The sequence below is a fragment of the Pteropus vampyrus genome, unplaced genomic scaffold, assembly GCF_000151845.1.
Source record: "Pteropus vampyrus isolate Shadow unplaced genomic scaffold, Pvam_2.0 Scaffold66, whole genome shotgun sequence".
Taxonomy (NCBI): Eukaryota; Metazoa; Chordata; class Mammalia; order Chiroptera; family Pteropodidae; genus Pteropus; species Pteropus vampyrus.
The window spans coordinates 4348266-4371843 of record NW_011888847.1 but is presented as its reverse complement, the minus strand read 5'-3'; the positions used below and the strand labels follow the sequence as shown (position 1 = coordinate 4371843).

Here is a 23578-nt window from a genome sequence, read left to right as displayed (position 1 = left end):
GCCGAGGCATTGAGAGTCCAGAGTCCTTTCTCTTAACAGCTCCACATCGAGTTGAGGCACTCTATTTCTCTCCCTGTGCTTTACTTATCCTACACAATTTTTTCAAGGAGATATTCGGTTGGAAATTCATGAATGTGAGTATAATCCAGTTGGTTTATCAGGCAGTGGGTTTCTCCAGGCTCCTTGTGGCAATAGTAATGGATTGTCTAGAGATGTTCAGACAAGTGTGATAAATTTTGCCGAAATGTGCCAGCCAGTACATTAATTAATTTTGGCTACCCGTGCTGTTGTCTTGTGCCTGCAAATAGTGGAGTGCGTGAATAGGAGCCTTGTTTACTAGTCTTGCAGAATGCAGTCCCTCTTGGCATGAATCATTCCTACCTCCAGTTGAGTATAGATATTATTTGCAAGGCAGGTTTAGAAGATTTACTATTAGAAGAAAATAAGAAAGGCCAAGAAAGGAAGTCTCTTTGCTCCTGGAAAGTGACTTTTTACGTGAAAGGGACTTCCGACACCCTCCTATCCCCTAGCAGGGCTGATCTCTGCAGTAGTTAAGCAGGTTAATAATTTGCAACCAAGAGATTTTGCGGTGGGGAGGCATTTGGAATGACTACTGCTTGCATACCAATTTGCACTCAAAGAGCCTGAGCTTTCTTCCTCCTGGCTCCCATCGAATTTCGGATTATCTGCACAGTGGAATGCTGGTACGCAGGGGACATTCAGACACCCTCCTCTCTCCTTTTTGCCCTCCCCCTTGCACTGGTCGTCAGGGGCCTTGGCTTTGCGAAGAACCTCTCTGGGCTTCAATGTTTTCAGCTAAAAAGGTCAAGAAACCTTATTGGAGAAAGCGGGAGCTTATATTCTTATATATGTTTTATACTTTCCCAATCACTTTGGTTTTACTTGCCTTCTAAATCTTACTTGACAAACAAGAAAAATGAGGCCCAGAGAGGTGAAGTGACCCAGTGGGTTAGTGGCACAGGAAGGAGGAGACTCTAGATGCCCCAGCCACACATCTAGGGCTCAGTGCGACCCTGGGCCTGCCATGTGGGAGGGAATTCTGAGCCCTGGAGGGGGAGATCCTGAGGAGTTAGTATGTTCAGAGCAGCTGGAGACAGGAAGCCCAGATGCCCTGCCAGCTTAAGAGGGAATCCATAGTGTAGACGTCAGCTCTGCTCCGCCCCTACTGAGCACAGTATTTCTGGAGACAATCAGCTCAATCCAAAATAAAATTTTCTCACTACCTTCTTAATAAACCAGCTCTGTGCTTGATGATAATAACTGTGCCATTTATTGCACCTCCTATGTGCCAGGCACTTTATTATAAACCGTTCGCTCATTGAACAGTATGCATTTTGTATTGACCATATGCAAGGGGTATGATGGTTGGTGAGCTAGACCCATGTTGTAGCCATCATGAGAATTATATTCTGAAGGGGGGAAGTAGGCAAACAGGCAATTACAATAAAGTGTGCTGAGTGGCCATGACAGCAGGAAGTAGGACACAAGGCAGGTACCTAACCTGGGCATGGAGTGAGGGAGAGTGAGGAAGGTTTACAGAGGAAGCAATGATACCTAATGGATGAATGCAAATGAGCCAGGGAAGAGGCATGGTGGGAGTGTTTCAAGCAGACAGAAAGCATGGGTTATGGCATCTTAGAAATGCTAGGAGTTGTGCAATATGGAAACCTCCATATTGTTCTCCATAGTGGGTGGGACATGGTGTACAGAGAAGGAGCTTTTTCTAAAGTTTAGGGAGGTCACGGTGATGCCCTAACTCATGCAGCTGGACGTGGGGGAGATCGTACTCGATGGCTCAGATTCTGGAGACTGTCATCTTCCTCTATGCCCTGCTCCTGGGGAACTTAGCAAAGAATTTTACCAAGGTTTCTGAGCAGCACTACAGTCAGTTTTCTTTCCTTTTTCTATAACTGGAGAATACAGTTTATACAGTTTTCTCTCTGTACTTCTGAAGTATCTTATGCTTTTTCATTCTTTCCTGAGATAGACAACCTGGGGTTTCTGTCATTATCAAGAGGATGTCTTATAGATCATCAGATTTAAGAGCAGAGCTTCTCTATTTCCCAAACTTGGCTTTTTATGTAAATGGACCCAGTAACTCCAGTCACCTTAAAAAGAAAGGTTTGCCTCAAGGTTTTGTGAATTTGGATATCAGTAATGTTGAAATAAATTTTTTATTCATAGCAGCGAGTTTAAGGAGTAAAGAATGAACAGGTGCCTGATGAAAAAGCAGAACTGTGTGATGTCTTGGGAGTTAGACAGGAATTGGGGACACAGTGCACTGTCCCCAGAGTCCCATGGCACCTACATGGGTCACCTAGACCTGGTGGAACCAGACTCTGTGCCCATTTCCACACCTGGCATGCTGGGAGAGTAACTGGAGTAAAAAGAGGGTTAATGAATAAAATCTGGGCTCTCTTTTCTCACCTGGTCAACAGAATAAATAGCGCAAAGCAAATATTTTTCAAGAGCAAATTTTGGATTATCTGGGTGAAAATCTCGGCATTTAAAATGACTCTCAGAAATGACCATCCAGCTTTTGCTGTTTTGCTTCATCAAATAATGATAGTATCTCTTACTTGACTAAAGCGGAAACCCCTGCCAGTGCCATAAACCCATTTCTCATTCTTTAATGCTGGGTCAATAGTTGACAATGCAGAGAACTCCAAAATGAATAAGGACCCCGTGAAGAAAACTAGTAGTTTTATTCTAGCAAATCCATGCTCAAAAGCTTGTTTACAACAGTCTGGTGTTTAATATTTTTCCACATTTTTGTCAGAGGCTGCTTGGATGGATTACAGTTATTGGTGCCTCACCCCCACCCTGATCCTCTTCCACTGTTCCCTGTTGTAAAGAACAGCGCCACCTGGGGGTGGGCCCGGGTTGTGTGGGGTCTGAAGCTTGTAAAAATTTGGGCTCTTTTTTTTTTAATTTAATTTTATTAGTTTCAAGTATACAGTACATTGGCAAGACATTTTCATAGTTTATAAAACGATCGCCCTTAATTGCTCTTTCTTTCCTCTAGCTCTCCACCTAGCCATTACATTAATGCTGACTGCATTCCCTATGCTGTGCTCCCCATCCCCATGACCAACTATCAGCTACTAATTTGTACTTCTTTAACCTTTCACCCCATTCTTCCATCCCCCCAATGCCCCCTCCCCTCTGGCAGTCACCAGATTGTCCTCTATATTTGTGAATCTGTTTTTGATTAGTTTGTGCTTTCTGTTCCTTAGATTCTGCATATAGGTGAAATCATATGGTATTTACCTTTCTCTGACTTATTTCACTCAGCATAATAACCTCTATGTCTATCCATGTCATTGCAAATGGTAAGGATTTAATTTTTTTAATGGCTGAGTAATATTCCATTGTATATATGAACCATAACTTCTTTATCCGATCGTCTGTTGATGGGCATTTAGCTTGTTTCCATATCTTGGCTATTGTAAACTGTGCTGCCATGAACATAGGAGTGCGTACATCTTTACAAATTATTGTTTCGGTTTTCTTTGGATAAATACCCAGAAGTGCAATTGCGGGATCAAAAGGCGTATCTATTTTTAATTTTTTTGAGAAACCTCCAGACTGTTTTCCGTAGTGGCTGCACTGATTTGCAATCCCACCACCAATGGATGAGAGTTCCCTTTTCTCCACATCCTCACCATTAGTTGTTGTTCTTGTGGGGTCTTCTTAAAGAGTATAAAATTAAGTACAGAAAAATGAATGTTTATTTAGAAGGTGAAAAGAAGGTGGATAGGAGGGGCTTGTGCAAATGAGGGGCCTGAAGCTTAAGCTTGGTAAGGGAATTAGCCATAGCATGAACCTTTGCGTTTAGCTCTTAGAAACCTTTGAGACCCTTAACTGCAGCACTTTAGGGACCTCGTATTCACAGACAGATACAAGAAATGCTTTATCAAACAAGCGATTTTAGGGATAGTCCTCATTTGGGATCTATAGGTCTGTTCTCTTTAATAGGTGAAAATTGGCTACTTAACTCTAGTACTCTGAATTACAGGTGGGTCTGTTCTAATGTGATAAATACACCCCTGTAAAACCTTCCCCTCGGCAAGGGATGAACAGAGGGGAAAGTGGGGGCAGGGGGAGAACCACTGTCCTTTTGCAGAAGGGTAGCCTGTGGTCAATGCAGGAGTAGGCTAAGCTGGGAGCGGATGCGTCAGGGTGGGATGGGGAGCTGAGATGCAGGTCCTCTGCTTCTCAAGGCTACCTGGTCTTCCCAACTGTTCCAATACAGGCCAAGTCAGTCTCTCCTCCGTGGTTGGCTCATGCTGTCCCACAAACAGTGCATGATGTCCTTCACGACCTCACTCCCTATGGAATCCCACTGGCCAAATTCAAGCTGTAGCTCTTCCTTCTCTGGTAGTGTCCACCCATGTTAAATTTGATCTTCCTGGAGTTCCAACAGCCCTGTAGACAGAACACTCTCCTCTCATATGTTGAACTGCACCTGACCTTGAGTGAGGTAACCCTCTCATGTCTCATGCATCCCCAACTATTCTGTAGATGCCTCGAAGCCAGGGAACATGCTGTATTTCTTTAGAGTCCCAACAGTATCACATCATATTTGACTCATTCGGGCTTTTTACTTCCTTCATTCCATGACTGGTTCACTAAGTACCAGGTGCTGTGTCAGAGGCAAGGGCAACAAGTGAACACTGCAGACTTTCCCTCAGGAATCTCTGTCTGGTGGAAGGGCCCTTCATGACCAAGTGCTTAATTGGTTATGTTCTCTGTTTGGAGTGACCTCTAAGGAATTGGGCGTGAGGGCAATGAGGTATGTTCCCTGTTTTTCCTGAGTCCTAGCCTTCATTCTTTCATTTTGAGTGGATTCTTTAAACTTTGGCAACATGCTCCTAATATCAGTTACACATGTAACATTCTGAACTCAAATATGAGGGATGTATGGGAGTCCATAAATGAAGTTGAGAACTCATTATTCTAAGACACTGCTATGATAGATAAAAATACAGAGTGCTGTTCACGTTTTATATGTGGAGATATCTCACGTGGAGATGTCTGTTTTACTTATTAACAGACAAAACCTATATTAAATATTATGATAATAATGTATAGTTAATGTAACCAAATATTTTGCTTCTTTGTTTTAGGAAATTATACAGTTCTGGCTTGCAAAGGGTGTCGATGGCTTTAGTTTTGAGGCTGTTAAATTTCTTCTAGAAGCAGAGCATCTAAGAAATGAGATCCAAGTGACTAAGACCCAAATCCCGGTAAAGTTTTAAATAGTTTACTCCTTTTTCTGACAATGTCATCTGAGTGTTTTCTTTTTTTTGTCTCAAACATCAGTTATCAGAGATGAGTTCTGTCCTGTCTCTAGGAAGTGCTTTGAATCATTTTCTTTAGGAACTACAGAGGAGTTTCAAATGCATGTGACCAGATGTTTCCTTCCATGGGTTCCTTCAGGAGTGAGGGATCCCCCGAATCCTTTGGTGACAAGGGTTCTGAGGCCATGCACAGTGTGGACTCCACCAAGGGCCACAACTACTCCCTGCGATTCTGTCATGTCACCTGAGCTCAAATGAGGGGGCCTAAATCCCCCCAGGCACTTTCGTAGTCATTACAGAACACACAGGTGGAAAGGAACTAACACTTGCTGAGTGTCTACTGTACACTACGTGCTGTTTACTTGGGATATTCCACTTAACTCTCTCAGTATCTTTTGAGTGGTTTCATGATCCTCATTTAGTAAATCTTAGAGAAATTAACTTATCAGGGTGACAGAGGTGACTAATGGGACTACAAACCAAGCCTATCTTGCTACAGAATCTGGCTCTTTGTGGTTCTCCACCAGCGGTTCTCCACCAGCGGTTCTCAACCTTCCCCCACATGCCTCTCTGTTTCTCTGGTTGGCCACCATTCAATAGTCACTCTGTTTCCAAGGCCAGGTAGATAATAGTCCGAAAATACATTCCAAAATAATGTATTTGTATATTTACACAATGGAATGTCAAAATAAATGAACTATAGCAATGCAGACCAATATGAGTAAATCTGCTATTAGCCATGTAATGTGTAGCAGAAAAAATCTAAAATTATATATAGCATGATGCCCTTTTTTATAAAGTTAAGCAACTAAAGTGAAACTCATATGATTATAACTTTATTATCAAGCTTGTAGCTTTTGTCCAGAGTAATAGATTTATGGGTACTTTTAACTTCATTAAAACAAATCAGTTAACTAAAAAGAAGTTGGCCATGCATGGGCTAATTATGAGAGCACATCATGAACCAAAGGTTATTATGATCAAGCCATTTTTTTAACACATGATTTTCAATAAAAAGGAAAAATGAAAGGAAAAGTGATGAATTAACCAGTTGTCCCAAAGAAGCAGAAGCACTTATCCTTGGAGAAGAAATCTCAAAATAACCCTGCTAATTATGAGATATCAGGGTTATGTTTCTAGTTGTGACAAATGATCAGAACAATGAGTTTTATGTGTTATCCAAGAAAAATTTAACAAGTAATTTCAGAAAGAGATCTAAGATTCCAAAAACTTCACTTGACCTAGAAAGGAAAGTTCACTTATTAAAAATAAAAGGGGGTGGGGGACTCAACAAATGGATGGCAACTCTGGTTTGGATTGTCCAGCCTGTCCATGTCCATTCCTGGCCTTACAACCTTGGCTCGTGTTAGGCATAATCTTTTCTTTGGATTCTAAATTACTGTAACCCTAGAAAGGCATGGAATATCAGGAAAAATTACTGAAACCTGGGAAAGTATAATGGTAAAAATAAAGAAGTGGTAAAGAAACAAATTTAAGTGCATGATATTAATAATATTGTGAGCAAATATAGGTGTAATAATGAGCTCTATAATGATTAAGATAATTTGTTTTGCCTTTAAAAGTGTCTGAAGCATTTAAGACAATTAAATGTTTAGGAGGAGGATTTTGTTAAATACATTTGTTATCAATGTTTAAATATTCAGCATTTTTATTTTTTTGAACGCCTACAGCACCTGGTATTCCTAGGTGGTTGCCCATTCAAGTACTAATCAGGCCTGACTCAGCTTCCGAGATCAGGTGAGATTGGGCACGTTCAGGGTGGCATGGCCATAGACTCAGAATTTTTTAAACTAGATTTATAGTTAATAATTTAAGCATCAAGCGAAGTACTAATAGTCACGAATGTTCTTCAGCCATAAAACCCCTTGAGCAATGAAAAGTCCTAGGACCATCTTCGAGCAGCGTTTGTGGGCTTGAGCCATCTGAAGGGATAGTCCATATTCACTTAAGACTAGCTGTGGGCATTTAACATGTGACATGATGGTAACCATGCTGTCCTGTTTTCGAAGGACACAGTCACACAGTACTCAGAGCTGTACCACGACTTCACCACCACGCAGGTGGGGATGCATGACATTGTCCGGAACTTCCGGCATATAATGGACCAATACAGCAGGGAGCCTGGGAGATACAGGTAACCAAGGGCACACGTCTGTGCTTCACAGGTGCAGCAGTTTCTCTCTCACCTCCATTCTCAAGAGGTTTAAGTTATAATTTAACAAACCTGCAAAATTACAGTGTGTTATCACTCAGGCCAGGGCCTGGTATATTCTCTCAGATTGCTTAACTTTGCTGATTTTCAGTTTCCGCTGTTGTAAAAGGATGCTAACCACAATACTTATTTCACAGGAATTTTGTGAAAATTGAAAGGTAACATATTATCTAAATGTTAGCCATTAATTATTTTTTTTAATATGATTATTTGACCCGTTAGTATCCTTGTACAGTATGAGCTAGTAGATCACAATGGTTAGCAACACAGCTTTGGAATTATATGAGCTCGAGATGGTTGGGCAACCTTGGACTGATTAATTAACATCAGTCTGTTTTCTCATCAATCAAAAGGTGATAGTGACACCCTTATAAAGCTGTTGTGAGAGTACATGAAATAATGTATATGAAGCACTTAAAACAGTGCGTAGCGCATAATAAATAAACTTCTCTTACTATGTTTACATAATCACCCAATCCAATCAATAGAAAAGGAGTTACAAGAAATTTCTCCTCTCTAAAGAGGTCTTCTGATTACTATCTCCATTTTACAGATGAAGAAATTGAGATTCTAAGCATGCAGTGGTCACATGTGTAGTAATGGCAGAGATGGGATTGGAACTGAAACATTTGGGCTCCGTATACTATGAAGTTACCCGTTAACGTAGTGTCTCAAATAGCTAGAGCCAGCATTGATGCGGGTCATTTCGGGCCAGTGTTTCTTCCCTGAATTTTCAGTTAACTGAATGCACCTCAATAATAAAGTGAGAATTCACAGGGATTCAAATATAAGGGGAAGTTTTTTCAGGAAAACTTTTTTTTTTTTTTGCATATCTGTTTATTTATATGATGAACTGTATTTACTCAGAAATAAAGAACTTTCTGATTCATGAAGTTGCATAGATAATTCTCAGAAAGGTAGTGCTGAGTGAAAGATAATAGACAAAAAGGAAAATCCTCCTACCTAATATGCACACATATACTGTAAACTCTGAGTGATGAGACTTAAGAAAGTCTTCCTGGAAGTTTTGTCATATTTAGAAAGAAGTGAATATTGAGATCCAAATGTGTTTAACTCTTAAACATGGCCTCAGGCTAGTCTTTGGGTTTATTACAATGAGAAACTATCCAGTGGTAACCCAGTATGTCGTTTCTCGTTTCTTGGTCATCTGGCTTGCGTGTGCTTCCTCGTGAGCCCCAGCCTAACATGGTTAACAGTGTGTGCATCCACCCCACTCCCATCTTGTTAATCAGACAGCAGCACTTTTCCAGTTTTCTGAAAGGCCCTGAACACACTGCACTCTGCCAACTCTTACAGATTCATGGGGACTGAAGCCTATGGAGACAGCATTGACAAGACCATGATGTATTATGGGTTGCCTTTTATTCAAGAAGCAGATTTCCCCTTCAACGACTACCTCACTAGGCTAGACACTCCTTCTGGAGACAGGGTGTTTGAGGTTATCACATCCTGGATGGAACACATACCAGAAGGAAAATGGCCTAACTGGATGGTAAGTTCTCATGTCCAGCTCAGCACATCTGGTGCTGGTGAGCATGCTGAATAGTCACATCTCAAACAAGGGCTATGTTTGTCTCATAGTGACCGTCACCTTTCTGTTGTGATTGTTTAGTGATGTAGTCCTGTCCCAGCTTTTGACCAGGTTCTTGTCGTTTTTCTTCATTCTTTGTTTTCTGGGTCTCAAACTAGATAATCTTGATCTGTCTGCAGGTTTGCTCATTCCTCTGCCAGTTCACATCTGTCAAGCCACTCTAGTAAATTTTTCATTTGTTACTGTGCTTTTCAGTTGACATTTCCATTTGATTCTTTTTCAGAATTTCTCTTTCTTGATAATATCTATTTGATCAGACATTGTTCTCATACTTTCTTTTAAATTCTTTAGATATAGTTTAGTTCTTTGAACATATAATATTTGATTTAAAATCTTTGTCCAGTAAGATCGTTTGGGTTTCCTCAGCCATATTTTCTATTAAATGCTTATCCCCCATTATGTATGGATCATACTTTGTTTCTTTATATGTCTTGTGTTCTTTTTGTTGTTGTTGTGAAAACTAGGTATTTTAAAAAACAATGTGGAAATTCTGGAAATCACATTCTCCTCTTCCCAGTGTTTGTTGTTGCTGTTTGTTTATTTAGTGACTTTCTTGGATCAATCCTCCAAAATCTGTGTTTTCCATTGTGTGGCCACTAATGTCTCTGCTGGGCCATCTTATCAGTCACCTAACGATTGGAAAGAGATTCCTTAAATGCCTCGAAACAGTAAGTCTCCCAGCCTTTGCTGAGGGGCTATGTGCGTATTATTGGGGAATGATTTCAACACTCTGGGAGGCAGTTTACAATTCTGCTTTAATCTTCGCTTTCTGCTTTCTGTTTGCACAGAGATTCACAGTTAGCTAGAGGCGAGAGATCAGAGCCTTCTCAGGTCTTCCCTGGGCATCTGTATAGCCCTGTACATGGATGGAGCCTTCTAGATTCTAGGAATATGTCAGAACCCTTTATGGACATCTCATTCCCTGGCCTTTTAAGTATTGTGGTCAGTCCTTGTTTCGGCCCAGTTGGTACTACCACCTCAGGCAGGTATATCGTTAGAGACAACTGCTGCTGGTTGATTTTTGGCAAATGCCGTGGGGATAGGACTGTTTACACAGTTCTGACTCAGATCAGATAAAGGAGAAAAAAACAAAAACAAAAACAAAAACCACCAAAATCCAAGCTGCTAGAGAGGTCAGATAGTGAGTTCTCAAGGGATGAAGCTTTAGGTGACCTCTTATTCCGCCCCTCCTGTGGCTGCTGGGGTGCTGGTTTTCACAGCCACTATGGTTGCAAGACTGTTGGGTTTCATGGCTATCATGGATTTGAGGGGAGGGGCACGAAATAAGGGTAAGTTAAAATGACACAAAGCTTGATGCTCAGAGATCCAGCTGTTTTGCTTAAATAAATTATTCCTCCTAAATTTTATAATGTAGTTTTAGCACTTTTTTTTTCACATACTGAAACGTTTTGGGTATCATAGGTGACTGGGACCTCTCAGCCTGTGAGAGGCCGTGATCTCTATCCATTGCTGCAAACTATACTGTAAATTTTGAGTGATGAGAATTGCTTATTAAGAGAGTCTTACTGGAAGCTACTGAATTTTATCAGATTTAGAAAGAAGAGAATATTGATTGAGATCCAAATCTGTTTCTTAACTCTTAGACATGGCCTCGTATTAGGCTAGTCTTTGGGTTTATTACAATGAGAAACTGTCCAGTGGTGACCCAGTATGTCATGTCTTGGTCATCTTTCTTGACACTAAAAATATTTAAAAAATCAAAACACTCTTAGAAACAAACATTTATGTTAATACTTAAAAAAAAAAAAAAAAAAAGGTCCAAAAGACTCTGCCCAGATCAGCACTGAAGTTATACCAAGAATTAAGTTTGCTTCCTAGTGAGCATAATCAATGGAAATAAATATTTCTCGATTTCAGTTCTGAAAAAGAAAGTGCTCTAAGTTTAGAAGGCTTAAAAATCACAGAGTTTCTTATCAGATGTTCTTAAGATAATGAAAAGAATAAATGGAGTCAAAATTTGACCTAATTTTCTGGCCTTAAAAATAGAAAAATACTTTACCATGGTCTATAAAAAATAACTGCAAAGGTAGTTTTAGTACGTCTAAAGGAAAAAAAAGCAGCCTCCCTTTTCCTGAATTGTAGCAACCAAGTTCCTCTTCTCAGACTCAAATTCAAAGGCTGGTTGAAAGGCCTCCTATCCCGACTTGAAATGGAGATAATCCTTTTTAAGCTGTTAAGTGCCATGCTCAGCATATGCACGTGAGACTGAGTTGTGGTATATGGGAAGAGTTGATGGGCGATTTAAATAAACTCTAAACTAAGGACTAGATGTTATAATATGTAATTAGAACACAACATAGGAACTTTGCAAAATTTCCTCGTGGACAATGTATATTTCTTTGCAATTTCCTCGTGGACAATGTATATTTCTTTATAAAAGTTGATTTATCTTTTTATTTCATTTTTTTTTAATAGGTCAAAAGTCCCACACACATTGGAAGTCTTTTTCCCACCCTGTCCCTTCCACCTGTTGTGTGTCCTGCTCTCCATGGGGGAAACATTTTTGTTTCCTGTCATAAATTTTCTTATTTGTAATGTCATTGTGAAGTAAATTTGTTTTGTGGATCATAATGGTCAGTTACGTAGCAAGTAGCAGAGTTGGGACTCAAATCCAGGCTTGCTGATGCCAAGGTACCCTAGGTAATATTCTTCTGCCTGGTGAACTTTTTGTGAAAAAGGATAAATCTTCCAGAAAACTGTGTATAGAGCTGTGTTCTTAAAAATATCTCCCTTTCAGATCGGTGGATTGGACAGAGCCCGGCTCACTTCTCGTTTGGGGAAAGAATATGTCAACATCATGAACATGCTTCTTTTCACACTTCCTGGAACTCCCATAACTTACTATGGAGAAGAAATAGGAATGGGAAATATTTTAGCCACCAATATCAGTGAAAGCTATGATGTTGTAAGTTAGTAAAATTTACCTGTGTACCGTACCATATACTTGTTTTTGTCAAATCAGAGAATTACTATTTCTAGTCCATAGCTGAAAATCATTACTTTTCTTATTGTTAAATGAGAATTCACAGCTTTCTTGGCTGGGGAGCTTGTTAAAAATGTTGTTTCCTGAAACAACACAACTGAATTCCTTGTGTAGACAGCCCAATTATCTGCATTTTAAACTTGTTTTCCAGCTGATTCTTAGGCACACTAAACTTTGAAAACCAGTGTTTTGAGTTTGGAATATTATCCATTGCCCTCTACCTGAAATGTGAGTTAGAACATTTATTATAGCGCTTGTCTGTATTGCTGGATCCATAGTGCAAAGATTATTCCTTTTATGTTGACAAATGTGATGCACAGCCTCAGACTTGAGTGGTTTTTGTTTTGTTTTTGTTTGAGGCTACGGATCTCATAATTGCATTGCTGGGTAGATGAATGATCCTGAACCTATAATTTATGGTTAGCTTTCAATTGTATGAGATCCAATTTCCTTAATATTTGGTCAAAGTGAAACCTTTTCTATTTCAGCTCCTAAATCTGTGTGCACTCATGTGCAATAAATAACCAGGCTGGATAAAAGAGGACAGAATTTAGGCTCATTTGTTCATGGCCACATAGGTGAATTCACCATCACTGTATAACAGTAGAATGAGTTGGTAATGGCACATTCTGAAATCCTACATTACTCATTTTTCGGGAAAAGCAGCAAAGATTTCAAGCATGTATCAAAGTTCAGTTAGTATACTATCTTTTTAAAATCAGAATGTCATTTTCCAATTAAAAGTGTGAAACTAGGTTTATATAATTCATATTAAGGCCTTTTTATTATGAATGCTAATGAATACAAGTACCAGCAAAGAAATATAGACAAATAATTATGAAATAATTCATGGCCAAATTACATTTATTTTAATAACCCAGATCACTGTTCTCTCTTTATGATCTTTTGACACAGGATACCCTTCTCTCAAAGTCACCAATGCAGTGGGACAATAGCTCAAATGCTGGTTTTTCTGAAGGCAATAACACCTGGTTACCCACCAATTTAGATTACCACACTGTGAACGTTGATGTAAGTATCAATGAAAATTTTATGCTGATTCCAGGAACAGGAAATGAATTTTTGTGCTGATAACATACACTTACCCTGAGTGCGTCTAAAATCCTGACTGAGTCCGTCTAAAACCTTGACTGATGCTCCTTAAATTAAGTGCATAGACTAGTTTTCATTTTTAAGGAGTTTGCAAGTCATGTTTTTGTGAAACTAGTAACTGGTACAGAAGTGCCCTATCTGAAGTATCATACAGAACACACAACTCTTCACTGGAATGACTAAGTGCTTTGAGCTATTAAGGAAATTTTATGGAGGTGTTTCAGCTAGCCCAGCTATCCTTCCTCCTTGCCTCCCCTCGGAAAGAAGGAAGGAAAGAAGGAAGAAAGGAAACCAGTCAGTTGATCCATGTGGACTTGGGAGCAAGACTATTTACCTGAAGAAACTGAAGACAGGAAAAATCCGTAAAAGTAGCTGTTCTGGAGAAGCACACTCTTTGGTTTTAGCCTATACTATTTTCTTAAAACCTATACTATTTTCTTTTCTCATGATTATCAAGTTTGCCGAGTTCAGCAAACATATTTCCTAAACACTGTGATTATTAAATAGAATTAAATATTTAGTTCTTGTGTCACACTAGCAACACTTAAAGTGCTCAGTAGCTAGTGGCTACCATATTGGACAGCAGATATACAAGAGATATAGAATATTCAAATGGCCATTACCATTTTAAGGGCAACCGTTAGAAGAAGAACAGACATAACTATAATTTTCAAATAACATTAGGAGGAAAAATATAATAAAGAAAACCAACCGATCCAATAAAAAGTTAAAAAGGAATAAAATAAAAAAATACAACTATAAATAAAAGATAAAATATGGTCATTGAAAATATAAATGGGTTAAATTTACCTACTAAAAGATAAAATAAAGAAAACCAAGCGATCCAATAAAAAGTTAAAAATAAAATAAAAAAATACAACTATAAATAAAAGATAAAATATGGTCATTGAAAATATAAATGGGTTAAATTTACCTACTAAAAGATAAAAACTCTGAGATTGGATAAGACAAAATCTGACATGAGATATAACTAAACAAAAGGACACAGAATTAAAATATAGGTATCATAGGCTAATGCTAACAGAAAGAAAGCTTGTCCCCTCAAGCTTATCATTCCTAGATATCTATATCTCGGATTTAAATGTTTTATCAGTTGAATCAATTATGATTAATCTATACAATGGGCTAATATGATGCTTTTAAAAAGAATGAAGGAGATTCTATGTCCTTTGATATGAGACCATCTCTAACATGTAGTAAATAATAAAAAACAGCATAGAATGGTAATGTGCCACTCTGCAAAGAAAGAAAAAGTGTGTCTATATATGTCTGCATAGGCACAGAATGTATCATTTCATATGATACATAAAAATGAAAACACATAAACAGTTACAATGTCTATCTTTGAAAGAGGAACTGGGAAGCTAGGGGATGGTGAAGAAAACCTTTTTATTTTATATGTTTGCCTATACTGTGTACATGCATTTCATATTTAAAAAAGTAAAGTTACAAAAAGCAGGAGTGGAAATACTTAATAGCAGACAAAATAGAATTCAATATGAAAAGCATTATGAGACAAAGGTCAATTTTTAAAAATTGATAAAAGAATATTCCACTACAAATCATGAATCTACACATTTAACAATAACTTCAAAATACATAAAAAAAAGTATTCTGAGAAGTGCAAAGAGAGACAACAAATCCACAATCACAGAGAGACACTTCAACATACTTCTAGAAAGTGATAAATCAAATAGACAAAAATAACAACACTTATTGGGCACTTCTTATGTGAGTGGCATTGAACTATGTTTTTTCATGCATTATCTACGGCTACAGAAAATGTTAATAGTAATTTGACAAGTCATACACATAAACCATATACATACACTACAAATACTTTTGTACTTGGTAAATAGAGAATAGACATCTTCTCAAACATTCATTAGATATTCATTAGGCACCCGCCCCCAAAGAACCACCACCAAAACCACCTCAGTCGACACGGCTGGCAAGAGTATAATGAAATGAACATTATCACTGATTTGGCAACAGCTCTTATGAAGAATAATTTGGCATTATATATCAAGTGTCCACACTCTTTGACACAGTAATTGTCTTTGATATTTATATCCTAAATCAATAATTTAAATATAGGCAGGAGGCACTAAGAATATGAGAAAATATTAGAAAATTGAACGTTGAAATGAAAGGTAATGGTTAAGTATGGTAAAACCATTAACAGAATATTACTCTGCCATTAAAATGACATTTATGGAGGTTATATGATAACAAAAGATGTTAAAGGGAACGAAGCAAGAGAAATACAATATTAAATTATGTCTGTTGTTTATATAGTTGTAAAATAAACCCAAATGTTCTTATAATGAACATGTATTACTTTTATGGTTTAAGAATAGTTACTTTCACTTTAGACAGCGTTTTGCTTTGCATCCTTTTCTGCAACTTTCTGTTCATCATTAGCTATGCAAGAAATATGTGTGGACACATTATTCTACAAAAGAGAACACAGAGGCCCCAATTCACCAGAAGTTCTCAGAGTTTGGGGCCATTGTGGCTGCTATTCTGCCAGTTACAATATAGCATAAAGGAACTTACTTAGGCAAATTAATTATCCATTAGACGTGGACATTTGTTTTGAGATTCCTAAAGTGTAGTCGAATTCGGTCTCCACATCAGCTCTGGCAAAGATGTAGCAGAGCACTATCCATCTGGCAGTGACTTCCGGACAAGGAGAAATTGTGCATTTGCCAATTTCTATCAGCAGTTAAATAAAGTATTCTTATATACTTATTAATACTTACGATTTGGTAGAAGTAGTTATTTTAAGGGGCAAAATCGTATCAAGTTTTTTGGGGAAATTTCTTGATACTAAAAAAAAAACTTAGAATCAAACATTTATGTTAATATTTTTTTTTTTTTTTTTTTTTAAACCAGGTCCAAAAGACTCTGCCCAGATCAGCATTAAAGTTATACCAAGAATTAAGTTTGCTTCATGACAATGAGCTGCTCCTCAGCAGGGGCTGGTTCTGCTATTTGAGGACTGAAAACCACTCTGTCGTGTACACAAGAGAGCTGGATGGCACAGACAGAGTCTTTCTCATCATTCTGAATTTTGGAGAATCATCCCTGCTAAATCTAAAGGAAGTGATTTCAAAAATTCCCACAAGAGCGAGGATAAGGTTAAGTACCAACTCTGCCAACAAAGGAAGTGAAGTTGATACGCACGCCATTACACTGGACAAGGGAGAAGGACTCATCCTTGAATACAACACGAAGAATCTCCTTCATCTCCAAACAGACTTCAGAGACAGATGTTTTGTTTCCAACCGGGCATGCTACTCCAGTGTATTTAACATACTGTACAGCTTGTGTTAGACACCTCTATAAAAGAGATGAAGACACTGGCTTTCTGTCCTGTTATAAGCATCTGCAGTAACTTCATGTACACCCATGCTGCTGGGTAAACTTTATCAACAGTCATTAATTATTAGATATTTCTGTAGCTTGAATGGCATTGCTTTTAGGAAAGGTTCTCAAATGTTTTTAAAGAATAAAAAAATGTCTAAAGGAAATTATCTCTTGTAGGAACTTGTAACTTTACTGAGATAGCATCAATAGAGATGATCGTAACAAATTCGAAAGACCTAATGAATTTTAATGTGAAGAATGTTCTTATTCACAAAATGCAAGCACAGAAACTAGAGGATGATTTACCACCAAAGTGTCTAAAAATGGTCACTAGCAGGGAGGCAGGACCCTGATTTGTAAACTGTTCAAAAAGATCTCAGTAAAAAAGGCAAACACAACGCTGTTCTGATGGGAAGAGGGAAGAGTTCTGCTGTCACCAACCCTTCCTTCACCCCTCTCCTCCATGTCCTAAGGAGCATGATTAGAAAACTACTCTCCTAGGTTGAGGGGCACATACATCAAGGAGAGAACAGTGTAAGCAAGATGTACACTAGAGAAGAAAATTAAAAAAAATTATTTAGTAACTTAAAATAAAAATCTCACTTTTGCTAACCCAAAAGACTATGACATATTTCAGTGTGTTTCCAACTCCCATTAAATACAGCATTTTAGAATTTTAGATATTTCTTAAGATTCTCGAAAACACTGGTGTTGTCAAGTCCAAGTTCCTCATACAGGAATTTAATTTGGGCTGTAATCTAAAAGAAACACATTGAAAAAGTTAGAAGGCCTTAGTAGTAAAATTGCAGTGTTCAAGTCTTTTCTATTCATCTTGACCTAACCCCGAAGTTGGCAATTTATGGCAGAGGTATTTTTATTTGGGACAGAGGTAGAAGGCTCCCAACAAATAAGATTCAATTACTTTCTTTAACAGAGCTCACGAGCACTAAAGAGAGCCTTTTCTCTTAACTGACTCAGTGTTTTTCCTTCCCCTCTTGGGTCTCAGCCATGACCTGACAGCTGTGAAGCAGCTGTCACAAACTCTGCCACAACCACTGAAATGTTGAGGACATCAGATCTCTATTTGGGGATCTGTCATCTGAGAAGAGCTTGATAACATACCTTTTTGTGAGAATCCTCAATCACATGATTGCCTCCAGGCTGAATGTCTAAAATAATATTGGGTGACTGATAGCCTGAAAGAGTTAACACATAAAACAATTAGAAGGTTTTGGGCAATTGAGAGCCATTTCTATTCTCTCCTTCAAGTACTATATTACAATAGTAGTGGAGAAAAAAGGCAAAACTACTACCACCGACAACAAAGAGATGGGAGGGGGCAAGCAGTAGAAGAAAAATTTCTAAAAGAGGGAAAGCAGGAGGACCAGTGGCCGAGGAAGCTGGATGGAAGAGACTTTAGGGCCACGTGGAGAGGGATGCAACCTAGGAGGAAGCCAGTTGGCCCTGTGGGATCTGAGTCTTATGACCTGGAAATACCAACTACAGCAATGGGTGAGAGTGAGACACAGAGCTGAATACAGGGTGACGGTCTGAAAACTTGTATGGGGGTCCCTCCTACCCTGAGTCTGGAAGGTCTTGGCATGTCTTGGCAAAAGTAAGAGTCCTTGTTTAATTAAATTGAAAGATCTAGAGAAAATTAAAGTAGCTAGTTTGGGCACTTGAAGCTCCAGAGCAAAACTTCAGAATCTGGTTTTCAGAGGTTCCCAAGAATAATGGCTTAATTATAATATTGTTAAATGAACAAATGGTTGTATGATTGTACAGCTCCAACTTACATTTTTATATTTAAATTTACTTTTTTCTTTGTGCCTCGCCTACCTTATTATACATTGTACTTTGAAAAAGAGGTAAGGTAGTTAGAGTTACTATTATATGTTTCAATGGATGATCAACATAGAAAAAACAATTCATCCAAAATCATGGGTAGATGATTTGGTCTAGTACATAAAATGTATTACTCTGAGCAGTATGCTAAAGGTAACAGTCCACTAGGCTATGCTCCTGCTTCCAGGTGGTCTCCTACCTTCACCGGCGTTCTTAGCATGCTCTGCAATAGCTTCCTTGAGTTTCTCAGTATAGTTTACAATTCCTTTAAGAGGCACACGTTCATCATTTTCATAAGCTGTGATGTGAACTGAAGGGTAATGCTGCAAGAAAATAAATGTACGAAGAATTTATATTATTCCTGATGGTCCCCTTCCGCTTTATAGGTTATGAAAAATAATTACCTCCAATTTTTTTCCTAAGCGCTCGATGTTTTTTCCTTATTTGATATTCTAGATAGAGCTATAGTATCACAGTACTAGACTACTTGTTATCAGGAATAGCCTTTTCTTGACTAGAGAGACCATGACCTTAATCAAACAAACACGGAATATGAGCAGAGATGGTGCTGCAAGGTGTTTGTGTATTATAAGTAGAAATAATCTAAAGTCCTGCTGAATTCCTGTCTCAGCTCAGGTAAGTATTCTTTTGATTATTTTCTCTAATACTTCTGGATAGTAATACCATAACTTTCACTACCTGAGGTTTAATATTTTGATAGGGACAGTAACGTTTTATGTAGTTCTTATGTTTCTCATCAGATGAAGGATTCCCCCATTCTTCTAATTCTTCTAATGTTAGAGGAAGCGTAGTGTCCATCATGGTGTTGAGAACATCCAAGAAAGGTGCCTAAAAAAAAAAAAAGCCAAAGAAACTTAAACTTTGACTTATAAGTTAGTAAAATGAGTTTCAGAAAAATACACTTTATGACTATATATAGGCTGACATGAGAAAACAAAGCTCAAGAAGCCATGTGGGCTCCCAGGAGCCAGACTAATTATTCAGTTCTTAACCTGGGCTTCTGAATTATAACTGGATTTTAAGGCATTCAACCTTTTCAATGACATTTGTTTAAAAAAGGAAGTGTTTATGTTCTAATTTCACAACTTTTGTGCCTTTTTCATATATATTAAATACATATGTAGTTTTATATAAAAGTAATAAATGCTACTACTGCATACCTATTTGGATAGCTATTATAAAGTAAGTGTTGGCAAGGATGTTGAAACTCTTGTGCACTATTCATAGGAATGTTAAAGGTTAGTTGCATTTTTTATATTGTAAATACTTCTACCATTATTGTTTTTGTGCATAGTTTTTTTTTTTTCTCTATATTTAGTATTTCTATTTAAAAAATAGATTTACAGATCAGGATTATTTAACAATTATTTACTTAATACAAACCTACAGTGTATATCCCACAGGCCCCCCCAAAAAAACTGAAAATAATTTACTCTGTTCATTCCAGTCATTATATTTTCTAAAGTATCTAACCAGGAATCAGGAGAATGATAGAGGTAAAAATGAGCTGCTATAACTTCATAATTTTGGACACCAGTAAAAAGACTATAGAGCCTTTTCAGAACAGGGCAAGATATTTCAATTACAGAAAAACTATCCCTAAAGACCATTAAGAATGGAGTATCTAAAAATAGGGAGCCCCTAAATCCAAGACTGAAATGTTGACAGGCAATAGAGTAAAAAATTTTGTGTGATCCAGAGTCGGCGTGCTCTGCCTGACTTATGGAACTGATGATCATATATACTTTGTCTCTTTTCTTACAAATAAATGTTCTTACAAATAAAAGATGATTGGTAGGAATACCAATTAATACCCTTCACTGGAAATCCTTAAAAATCAATAAATAACACTGTCAGGGAAGACTAAAGGGTAAGTAGTTGGATTAAAATAAGAAGTTCTCCCAGAGCTAAATTCTGTGTTTAAAATTTAAAAGCTTTGTTATACTCCTATGCTAAAGTAAGACTGTAACATAAATTTATTCTTAGAGCAACCTATGGCTTTACTCCTCCCCATTCTGTAAAGAGACAATGTACTCACCTCCAAAGTCACAGCTCTCAGGAGGTCTGGATTAAAATTACACAATGCTCCCACAAGCACCCCTCCAGCACTGAAAGCAGTCAGGGCTGTTAGACTTGGCTGAGAAAAGCCTTGGCCATGAAGTGTTTTAATGCAAGCCTCTAAGTCAGCAAGGCCATGGAGTTTTTTAGTTAGACGGCCATCAGCATGCCACTGGAGGCCTAATTCACCACCACCCCTGAAATTAAAGGGCAAAACAGTTTCAGTGGAAAAAAAATATTAATGATACAGGGTCAGCAAACCATAGCCTATGGGCCATATCTACCCATAGGCCTGCTTCTATATGGTCTTCAAGCTAAAAACGGTTTTTACATTTTTAAAGGTTGAGAGACAAAAAACCAATCAGGATATGAAGCAGAGACCATTATGTGGCCTTAAGCTTTAGTTCTTTAGAGCAGCGGTCCCTAACCTTTTTGGCACCAGGGACCAGTGCTCCTTTGAAAATCTAATGCCTGATGATCTGAGGTGGAGCTGAGGCAGTGATGCTAGTGCTGGGGAGTGGCTGCAAATATAGATGAAGCTTTGCTAGCTGGCCCGCTGTTCACCTCCTGCTGTGTGGCCTGGTTCCTAATAGGCCATGGACCCTTACTGGTCCGGCCCAGGGGTTGGGGACTCCTGCTTTAGAGAAAAAGTTTGCCAACACCTGATATAGACAATCAAAAATTTACTCAACAAATATGTTTTGAGTGCCTGCTTACTATTTACCAGGCACTGTGCTAAATTCAGGCCTTAAAAACATATAAATAAGCAAAAATCCCCTGCCCTGAAGATGGTTATAATTTTGTGGGGAAATAAAACAGCTACCAAGCAATGTGGCTGCTACTGTAACATAAGTGTATTAAGGTATCACAGAAGCAGAGGAAAAAAATATCCACCTTTCGGGTTAGGGGTATATACAAGTCAGGAACACGAATGCTTAAGATAGAGATATACCCAAGCTGAGTCTTGAAGGAAGAATATGAATGCTCAGAGGGCAAAGAAAAGGAAGGCGTCAAGACACAGCATGTACAGGGGCACAGAGGGAAAAGAACTTGTCACTGAAAGGATGTAGCTAGGCTGGGCGTGAAGGATGTGTATGGCTGGAGCGCAGGAGGTGTTTGGGAAGCGATGATAGATGCCATTACAGATATAAGTCAGATCATTAGGATGTTAAATACAATACTGAGAAATCTGGATTTTACTGTGGAAATAGGGAAGTGGTAGAGGATTTTAAGTAGAAATTGAATCATGTTTACTTCTTGAAAACTGCTAAAGTAAAATAGAAGTTAGAGTAGAAAGAAAGAGTCCAGCTTAAGAGGCTATTTTAGAAAAACCTAAACTCAGGAGAATGAAATGGAAATGATAATGTTAATAAGTAAAGAGATTGGCACTATTCTAAAAATCCTAAAAATCTACCCTTTTGCTTTTGGATCAACTAATGTTACCAAATCATTTGGCCAGCACAGGTTTAGGAATACCTAAATTCAACAATACAAATAAAAAGATAAATTTCTGCTCCCTGATATACTGTTATTCTGGACACCTGTCACAGTGCTCCCGCACTCATGTGCTAGGTAAAATGTGCTGACTCACCGAACATGGCAATATGCTAATATCCATCCATCGTCCACCAACACCCGCCTTTCAGGCCTGAAATTCATTTTCAAATCCATGCCATAAGCTCCATACACATGTACCAGGAGAGGTTTCTTCTGCAAGTCCTCAGAATCCGTTTTGTGGAAAACGGTCATTGGCACTAATTTTCCATCCTGGAAATGAAGATTTACTATGCATGTAAAGAGTCTTTTAAAACAGTTTTATCCCCAATTTTATGTGCTGCTTATTGATGTTGAACAGAAACTTCATTTAAGACAAAGAGTTATGGTCTCTAAAAATCCATCATGGTACTTATTTTCAGTTACTTTGCTGACCTACTATAATTAAAGAGTTCTTCACTACCTGGTTTTACTGTAAATTCTTTTCTTTCAGGATGAGCCCAAATATCTATTAAGGTTAGACTACTAGCATAGCATTCTTCCTATACTTGAGCTACATTACTGGCATTTCTTATCTTTGAATATTTACAAATATGTTAACCAAAGAAGTTTCTGTTTTTGTTTTTTTAAAGAAGTTTTAGCAGCTCAATTCTGTCCTCTATAGTCAGAATTCTCAACTATTAGTACCTGAATTCTCATACTGACCTTACTGATATCCACCCACGTCTTCTTCAAAGGCTCATTTAACTTTATTTTAAAAATGTTTAAAAGTAAATTTTATAAATTTTAACACGTAAATTACTTGCAGGGCAGGTAACTGCTCCCCAATGTAGTTCACATTTGTCAATCCCAAATGACTGAAAAGAGGCACACTCTGGACAGACAAAATTAATCTGAATTCTTTCACAGAAAAAGGGTAGGAAAGTTGGTTCTTACTCCGCTTAAAGAAAAAAATGAAATAGCACTGTTTTGCATAAGGAAAAGAATTTAACCAAGCTACTCTCCCTATTTTTTTTTTTATTCTCATGTTGAAAACTTCACTCTAATAAGGAGGGACTCTTCCTCTCATTATTCTTTACATAACTTGTTACGACAGTGTAACTGAATTTTCACTTCTCAGTACGATTCATTCTTATAAAATGACATAGATTAATTTCTATAAGATAACCTTGGTCTTTTCATTTCCTGGCCTCCTCTCCAACTTCAATATAACAAGCACAGAAATACTTGCTGGTTAAACACCTCTGAAAAGGAAGAGGTGAGGATGGTCGCCGTCCTGCGGTGGCGGCGTCACAGAATTCACCAGCAGTGCACAAGTGCCGCAAGTTACAACAGCTCCCATCAGCAGGTGCTTCCTGCTCCTCTAATGTGCAAAAAATCCCTTGGCTCTCCAAGAACTAAGCTTCACTGATCTTTCCATTTGGGGTACAATGACAACATTTTGACAGATCAATATAAATCCCATGTTTGCAACACAAAAC

The 23578-nt window shown here is 38.1% G+C and overlaps 2 protein-coding genes across 6 annotated transcripts in view; one reads left to right on the top strand and one right to left on the bottom strand.

Moving 5' to 3' along the window:
• The window catches only part of SLC3A1 (solute carrier family 3 member 1), a 29778-nt gene extending 12935 nt beyond the window's left edge, over positions 1 to 16843 (top strand). The window contains exons 3-8 of the mRNA XM_023531275.1: positions 5151 to 5270; positions 7355 to 7479; positions 8875 to 9070; positions 11928 to 12095; positions 13089 to 13205; positions 16206 to 16843. Coding sequence (XP_023387043.1) covers positions 5151 to 5270; positions 7355 to 7479; positions 8875 to 9070; positions 11928 to 12095; positions 13089 to 13205; positions 16206 to 16646 — 1167 coding nt within the window. The 3' untranslated portion in view covers positions 16647 to 16843. The remainder of the gene's footprint in view (positions 1 to 5150; positions 5271 to 7354; positions 7480 to 8874; positions 9071 to 11927; positions 12096 to 13088; positions 13206 to 16205) is intronic.
• Positions 16844 to 16846: 3 nt separating this feature from the next.
• Positions 16847 to 23578, bottom strand: part of PREPL (prolyl endopeptidase like) — a 39110-nt gene continuing 32378 nt past the window's right edge. For all 5 annotated transcript variants that reach the window (XM_023531288.1, XM_011361338.2, XM_023531289.1 and 2 more), the window contains 6 exons: positions 22195 to 22370; positions 20584 to 20800; positions 19224 to 19373; positions 18724 to 18847; positions 17802 to 17875; positions 16847 to 17437 (listed from right to left, as the gene is read on the bottom strand). In XM_023531288.1, coding sequence (XP_023387056.1) covers positions 17348 to 17437; positions 17802 to 17875; positions 18724 to 18847; positions 19224 to 19373; positions 20584 to 20800; positions 22195 to 22370 — 831 coding nt within the window. In that variant the 3' untranslated portion in view covers positions 16847 to 17347. The remainder of the gene's footprint in view (positions 17438 to 17801; positions 17876 to 18723; positions 18848 to 19223; positions 19374 to 20583; positions 20801 to 22194; positions 22371 to 23578) is intronic.